This window comes from Trichechus manatus, unplaced genomic scaffold (assembly GCF_000243295.1).
Source record: "Trichechus manatus latirostris isolate Lorelei unplaced genomic scaffold, TriManLat1.0 scaffold00027, whole genome shotgun sequence".
Taxonomy (NCBI): domain Eukaryota; kingdom Metazoa; phylum Chordata; class Mammalia; order Sirenia; family Trichechidae; genus Trichechus; species Trichechus manatus.
Genome location: NW_004443963.1, coordinates 8,253,717 through 8,262,197, shown reverse-complemented (window position 1 = coordinate 8,262,197; position 8,481 = coordinate 8,253,717). Strand labels below are relative to the sequence as shown.

The 8,481-nt window shown below is 42.0% G+C and overlaps 1 protein-coding gene across 2 annotated transcripts in view; it reads right to left on the bottom strand.

Moving 5' to 3' along the window:
• RFX4 (regulatory factor X4) overlaps positions 1-8,481 on the bottom strand; it is a 195,538-nt gene that overhangs the window by 136,521 nt on the left and 50,536 nt on the right. For both annotated transcript variants that reach the window (XM_004373788.1, XM_004373787.2), the window contains exon 3: positions 1,789-1,849. In XM_004373788.1, coding sequence (XP_004373845.1) covers positions 1,789-1,849 — 61 coding nt within the window. The remainder of the gene's footprint in view (positions 1-1,788; positions 1,850-8,481) is intronic.

Below are 8,481 nucleotides of genomic sequence, written 5' to 3'. Positions count from 1 at the left end.
GGAATATACCTGAGGAGGGGTGCAGGGAAGAGATTTGATCTGGGAAGTAGAGTAGAACTTTGTATAAAGCAAAAAACACCAACTGCAATGAGAAAAAATATATAGGGGCATAATGATGGAGACAAGCCAAAAGGTTGAAAATGGAGCTCTTAAAAACAACCTGTGCTATCCTTGTAGCAAAACAAGCCGACAGTTCAGACTCTTAATGGAGAAGATTGAGTTACGTTCCTGAATGCTTTCTCCCAATGTCCTTTTCCTCTCACCTGTGGGTGGATTAGATGAGAGAATCTAATATGATTTGCTCATTAAAGCCCATCTGCCTCCTTTTCTTCCCCATCCTTCCTGACTGTTTTTCTTCCAAAGCTTGGGCTTTGCAGTTCAAGAGACCCAGTCAGGTGCCTGCCTCTGCCACTTAACAGCTTTGTGGATATTCAGGCAAATGATATAACTTGTCTAAGCTTTATTTTCCTCATCTGTAAAATGGGCACAACAATACTAACTTCATAGAATTGTTGTGAGGGTGAAGTGAGGCATGAAGACAAATTGCCTAGCATGGTGGCTGGCGCGAATAGATTTTAATTCCTTTCCTTTCTCCACTTCTCTCCCCTCTCCCTTGTTCTTCGATTTCTTCAAGTTTGCTGGGCTGCACTGTTAGGGGAATAAGAGCTCTTGATCGACTAAATCCTTTTAGATGTTATAGATGTTCAAAGCTCTTACATAATTTCCAAGTAAAACTCTTAGAGAAGTTGTCTATAAATATTAAACAAGAGCGTGTCCGCTTAAACGACATCATTAAATATTAAGTTCAGGAATTCCAAATATTAAAGAGAAAGTCACTCTAACAGATAATTTTGTTAATGTTATTAATGTTAAAATAATGGTAGGATGGTTGCAATTAATTATGAATTCATTAAGAGTTCATTGATGGGGTGAACAGTCCTATGTTTCTATCATTTGCTGCAACATTATTAATAACAGTAATAGATTTTATTAAAATCAATTAATAACATCCATGTGGAATCCAGTCCTTGCCAGTGTTTTGGTAATGGGAAAAATCTACCCCAAAATAAAAATAAGTATGAAAATTGAAATCTTCAGGCTAGATCTGAGTTGAGCATTTTACATATACCTACAAATTAAATAGATTTCATGTGGGTTACTGGATGTAGAGTTACCATGGTAATGTCAAAATATTCAAGTGGTATCTTATCCTATATGTAGTATCAAAAACAAAAAAAACAAAAAAAAAACAAACCTGTTGCCGTCGAGTTGACTCCAACCCACAGCGACTCTGTAGAACAGAGTAGAACTGCCCCATAGGGTTTCCCAGGCTACAAATCTTTACGGAAGCAGATTGCCACATCTTTCTTGTCAACGATAGACCAAAAAAAACCCAAACCGTTGCCGTCAAGTCGATTCCAACTCACAGGTAACCCTACAGGACAGAGTAGAGCTGCCCCATAAGGTTTCCAAGGAGTGGCTGGTGAATTCGAACTGCCATTGTTTTCGTTAGCAGCCGAGCTCTTAACTACTGCACCCCTAGGACTCCATAAACCAAAACCAAACCAAACTCGTTGCCGTTGAGTCAATTCTGACTCATAGTGACCCTATAGGACAGAGTAGAACTGTCCCATAGGGTTTCCAGCGAGTGGCTGGTTGATTCGAACCACCAGCCTCTAGGTTAGCAGCCAAACGCTTAACTACTAGTGCCACCAGGGCTCCTAGGTAGTGAGATATGGTTATATGAGCATTCCATCAAGGGAGAACTTTCTACAAATGGAAACTTACCATTGCAGAGTAGCAGGAGTGGAGTGGGGCTTGGATGCTCTATTATTTTCTTTTTCCTCATCTGTTAAAGAAAAGAAGGAGCTAACTTGAGTAGGAAAAAATAAAAGAACTTTCAACTCTCTCAAGTTTCAAAAGCCTAGGTTTCCCTCAAATTTTGAGGCTTTGAAAACAGTATTTTAGCTTTCACAACATGTTAGATGTATCATATTTAAAACAACAACAACAAGGAAACTGACTTATAGATAATTCTTGTATCAATTTGTATTTTTATTTGACGCAACATGTTAGAGTTTGAAGAGTGATCTCCCTTCATCACTGAAGGATATGACCATACTCATCCATTTGCTATTTCCCCAATGGAAGGAGGACATCTGCCTCCATGATTTTGGCCCTAAGAGCATACTGACCTCATTCACCATTTGCTCTCTGTAATACAAACACACGATAGGGCAGGGTAGGCAGAATGTAAGGGTTCAAAAGAATTAGGTTAGGAATACAATAGAGCAAGAGTTTGCAACTTTTTTTTTTTTAAAGAGCCAGACAGTAAATATTTTAGGATTTCTGAACCAAGAGGCAAAATCAAGAATATCATGTAGGTATTTACATGACAAGAGAGAAAAAAAAAATCCACAATTATTTTATTAAGTACAATATTTAAAATATAGATTTATTAACGAGAAGAATGAAGTTACTGGGGGTGGGGATCTGCGTTAGGGTTCAAAGTTAGTGCCTTCTATCACCAAATGCATTGCAAATGTTCATCTGTACAAACCGTTCTTAGCCTGTAGGCTGTACAGAAGTAGCCAGGCAGTGGGCTAGTTGTGGCTGCAGGTAGTAGCTTTTGGTCTCTTCAATAGAGTAATCTGAATGAGCGATCAGTCTTTGCATATCTAAGGGGACCTGCTCACAATTTTATCATGGACAGCTGAGAAATAAATACATTATCCAATTCCTAATGAATATTATTGATACAAAGAGCCAACATAAAATAAAACTAACTTCTTGATCAACAAAATCGGACCCAAGAAAATTGGTACAAATAACAGTCTCAAAAAGAAAATTAATTATGTCAAAACCTACACACATAATCAACAAAATTAAATAGGGGCACATAAAATAATCAATTAAATAAATCTTTAGTGTAAAATGTTTATAGAAAAGAATTGACACCCATTAAAGTAACTTAAGTAAAACAAAAATGAAAATGGGAGAAAAAGTAAATGGTGTACCCTACATAGAAAATTAAAAAAAAAATAAATTAGCTTATTAAAGTTGAGTCCAGAGAATATTTTCATGATGAAAATTTATCAGTATTGGTAAATCATGATTAAAATATCTGCTTGTAAACACTTTGGCAAATCTTGTTGTTCCTTATTCAACAGTCATACTCATCTTCTTCCTTATTAACAGAGCCCCAATTCAGAAGGGATCATGTGTTCAGGGAAAGAGCCCTGGTGGTGCAATGGTTAAGCGCTCAGCTGATAACTGAAAGGTCAAAAGTTTGAACCCAGTAGCCGATCTGTGGGAGAACAGACCTGGCAATCTGCTCCCATAAAGATGACAGCCTAGGAAACTCTATGGGGCAGTTCTACTCTGTGATATAGGGTCGCTATGAATCGGAATCCACTCGTTGGCACACAACAACAACGACGTGTTCAGGGAGGGTAAACCTCTCTCAAACCCTGCAGAGGTGAATGCTGATCCATTTAAACCAATCACGGTAAGCCTGAGCTGTCTAGTCACTGATTGGATTAGATGGGGTATGTGACATGATGCTGGCCTCCACGACAGAAAAGAAGCCCTCTGGGTACTTTTGGGAAAGATTAAAAAAAAACCAGTTGCCTTGGAGTTGATTCCGACTCCATGTGTGTCAGAGTAGACTGTGCTCCAAAAGGTTTTCAATGGCTGATTTTTCAGAAGTAGACCACCAGGCCTCTCTTCTGAGGCATCTCTGGGTGGATTTTAAGCAGCAACATTTTGGTTAACAGGTGAGCATGTTAACTGTTAGCATCACCCAGGGACTCCTTCTGGGAAAGGTATCTTTTCCTAAGAAAAAGGAATGGGAGAGAGATTCTGCCCTGTTTTGGTTTTGAATGTGGATGCGAGAGGACACAATAGCTGGAGCTGGACAGCAACCTTACAGTGGGGACGAAGTCAGTGCCAAGGAAGGCAGAGAGGAAAGGTGGAAAGATTGGGGGTCCCGAAAGTCATGCTGTGCCTCCGATGTAACCAACCCTCACACCGGCTACCTCTAGACTCTGTTTTGTGACGGAATACAATATCCTTAGTTAATAAAACCACTTTTCATTTGGTATCCTCTTCCCTGCCGTCACAACCGTCCTAACTGATAAAAAAAAAAAAAAAGAAACCAAACCCATTGCCATCGAGTCAATTCCAACTCATAGTGACCATATAGGACAGAGTAGAACTGCCCCGTAGGGTTTCCAAGGAGCAGCTGGTGGATTCGAACTGTCGACCTTTTGGTTAGCAGATGAGCTCTTAACCACTGCGCCACCAGGGCTCCTCCTAACTGATACACAGGGTAAATGTTCTTATGAGCAGAATATATGTCTCGATACATCCTAAATTCAGCACCTGTTCATGCAACTTTGCCAACCTGAAGTTCCTTTCTAAATCTTTCTCACCTTTTCATGCCTAGAATGAAAGACACCACTTCTTTGAAGCCTTTCCCAATACTCTTCAGATCAGGAATCACTGCTCCTAACTCCATTCTTTCATAGCCCATTACCTGTCTCTCGATTTAACAAACAATTTAACCACCTTAATTCATTATTTCTATAAATATCCATCTCTCCTACTTGGGTGTAAGCTCATTCAAAAGGCAGGGATAGTATCTTAGTCATCTTTGTGTTCTCTGTCACCAGTGCCTACCACAGTGCCTTCCACTTGGTACTTAATTAAACAGTGGGAACTGCCTTCCATAAATGTCTTCTACAATCTTAAAATCAATCAATAAATAAAAGAATAGCACAATAAAGAACATGAACATGTGGGTCTCACAAGAGTGTCGGTAGATAGACGCAAAGAACTATACTCAACTTCTGTTGTTCACAAAGAAATAAGGAAGAAAAAAAGGAGGAGGCACTATTTTACACCTCTGGGAGTAACAAAAATTTTAAATAATGATAACACCCAATGCTGGTGTACATATGGTAAAACTCACACACTCATACTTCTCTGAAAGTAGTGTTAACTGGTACAATGTTTTTGGTAAGCAATTTGGAAATAATATTGAAAGCCATCTAAAATGTTCAACCACTTGGTCTCACAGCTCATCTCCTAGAAATTATCAGAAGCAAATAATCCAAAAAGAGAGAAAAAGCTATATAAACCATGATCAATTGTATTTTTTAAACAAGGAAAAAGTATACAAACAACCTAAATACACCTCTACCTAGCCTATGCTGGCACATGATTAACATTTCTATCCCCCTAGAACTAGCTGGGTGGTTGTTGTTTTCTTCCTGTTTCTGTAACTTTCAGCATTTCAGTCTACCTGGGCTAGATGTCAAAAGACCTAGATGCTAACATCAATTAAAAAAAAACTTATTGGGCATGTCTAAGCAAATTACTCAACTCCCTTGAGCTTCGCTCTTCATCATTTGCAAAATGGTTATCTTATAGGGTTATTATGAAGATCATATTATTTAATTCAACAAATATTTATTGAACACCTAATTTGTGCCAGCTTGACACGGGGGATAAAGAAATTAAACTCTTGCCCTTGAGTCTGGTTGGGGAAAGAAACAGACAAACAGGGGTGAGAGAAAGGCCAGTTTCAGTAAGATGTGATAAATGCTGTGACTGTTATTGCTAGCTGCCATCAAGTTAGTCCCTGACTCATGGTGAATCCATGCACAATGGAATGAAACACTGCCCGGTCCTGCACCATCCCCATGATCAGTTATGGATCAGACTGTTGTGATCCGTAGGGTTCTCATTGGCTGATTTTCAGAAGTAGACTGCCAGGCCTTTCTTCCTAGTCTGTCTTTAGTCTGGAAGCTCCAATGAACCCTGTTCAGCATCACAGCAACACATAAGCCTTCACTGACAGACAGGTGGTGGCTTAGCACGAAGTGCGCTGGCTGGGAATCAAACCTGGGTCTCCCACATAGGAGGTGAGAATTCTGCCGCTGAACCACCAATGCCCCCAAATGCTGTGATGCAGATAGGCAAAAGAGTCAACCAACGCAGACTGGATGAAAAGGCAGAGCTTGTCAGAGAAGGCTTCCTGGAAGAAGTGACACCTGAGTTGAGTCCTAGAGTGAGCGAGATTGGGAACTAGATGGCAGGGAAGGTGGAGAGGCTGCCAGGGGGCAGGTTGGAGCAGGGGAGGTAGTTTCAGGCAATGGGCCCAGACATAGTAATTGAAAAGTATGGAGACTGAAAGATCATGCCACCTTCTCAGAAGCAAAGTGGCTGCAGCACAGTACCTGGGTGGGTGTGAAAGAGTGGAGCAAGGTGAGCCGGACGGGTACTGTGGAACAATTTAGTTACCCTGTTAAAGCCTGAAAACAGTTTCTTGTCTCTAAACAGAGGATAATAATGATGCCTACATTGAAAAGCTGCTGGGAGGATTAAGTGAAATAAGCTTAACAGGGGGTACCAATACAGACTCATGGCAACCCCATGTGTGTCAGAGTAGAACTGTGCTCCATAAGGTTTTCAGTGGCTGATTTTTCAGAAGTAGATCACCAGGCCTTTCTTCCTAGGTGCCTCTGGGTGGACTCAAACCTCCAACCTTTCTGTTAGTGAGCACATTAACCTTTTGCACTACCCAGGGACTCCTTAACAGACAGTAAGAGCACACAAACAGCAAGCTATAGGCTGCCCCTGGATGCTACTCTGTTCAGCAGGATCTCTTGCTGGCAGTAGATGAGGGAGGCCTCCTCTCCGCTCAGGAAGACTGACGGGGAGCAAAGACAACTGCATGGACAATGACCCCGCAAGGCAAACAAACACCAGGGGACATAACAGCTCCACAGAGGAGGTGCCATTGGAACTGGGCCTTGGGAGGGATGTTCAGGATATTTTAAATGACCTTGTTCTCCTGTTTACAAAAGTAATACACGCTCATTTTAGAAAATTTGGAAAATATAGAGAACATATAAATCTCTGGAAACCCAAGCCACTCTCAACAGAGAGAACCACTGCTAACTTTCTATCCAATTTACCTCTAGTCTTTTTTCTGTGTCCTCTCTTTTGTATACAGACACACGCACACACACACACGCACACACACCAGTGAGGGCCATACAGTGCATTCTGGTTTGCAACCTGTGTCATTCACCTTCAAAAAGGACATGTCAGACAAGAGAAGGAAACGCGAGGAAAAACAGGCAGGAGGGAAATCTGGGGGCCCGGGGAAAACACAAGTAGCCCATCTGTCCAGAGCCTGTGAAGTTCCTGATTCTGGGATTCCATTACAATGTCTCCCACTGAGGTGACACTTGTCTCTACTGTGTCAGGTTTTTTCCTAACTCAACTTTGTTATGTTTGCAGTTCTGATACCAACAGATGGAAGGAGAACTGGCTCTGAGGGCAGGCAGACCTAAGCTTGAATTCCAGGTTTGCCCCTACCTCTGAGTGGGACCTTGAGCAGTAACAATTTGACTCAGCCACACCCAAGGGTCCTTATCTACAAAATGAGAATCATAATTTATATGATAGTATAAGGAGCCCTAGTAGCACAACGGGTAACCACTCAGCTACTAACTGAAAGGTCAGCAGTTCGAACCCACCAGCCGCTCTTCGGAGAAAAGACCTGGGGATCTGCTCCTGTAAAGATTTCAGCCTAGGCAATCCTATGGAGCAGTTCTACTCTGACACACGAGGTCACTATGAGTCAGAATGAACTCAGGGGCACCCAACAACAACAACCTAATAGTATGGAATGTGTGGGATTTCAGGCCAGCAAGATTCCTGGAGCCATTCACAGCACACACTGAGCCATCCACTCCAAATGCCCCTCCTGCTTGTCCTACCAAAACCAGAGTGGAGCAAGATGCTGTCCAGGGGCCTGGTCTGCTCCTTAACACTATGTTTTCTGCTCTCATTTTGCAGTTATACTTCCCACCAGACCCCAGGGACCTTGGGCCAATTCTCAGGGGTGAACAGCTCTGCTCCCCTGCTCTACATCTGTCTCCCAACATAAACACTGGAACCAAATAGCCAGGTTCAAACCCCAGTTCCACCACTTAGTAGCTGTATGACCTTGAACAACCTTTGGGTTGCTCGGTTTCCTTATGTGCAAAGCAGGGAAGAGTACCAACCACACAGGACTATTGTGAGGATTCAATGAACCAACCCTGGCTATTACTATAATAACCATCATTCCTCCACCGGAGCCATGTACCTGGATTTTGCAATTATACCACAGATAAAGGTCTTATCTGCCCACCACGGAAAGAGCTCCCATAAAACCAAAAGGAAAAAGACCAAGAATCAAGACCAGTTCTGCCCACAGGGCTGTGCTTGGCAAGCCCCTGCATCTGGGACAGGTTATCTGCTCCTCCCCTGCACGCCCCACTGCACCCTGGCTGGTCACTAGCAACGCCCTTACTAGTCTGTCCCTAGCAACTGGCTAGCTAGTTTGTAAGTTCTGTGAAGGCATGGAACCACATTCACCATTGTGTCTCCAGCACCTGCACATGGTAGTGACCCAAGAAGTAT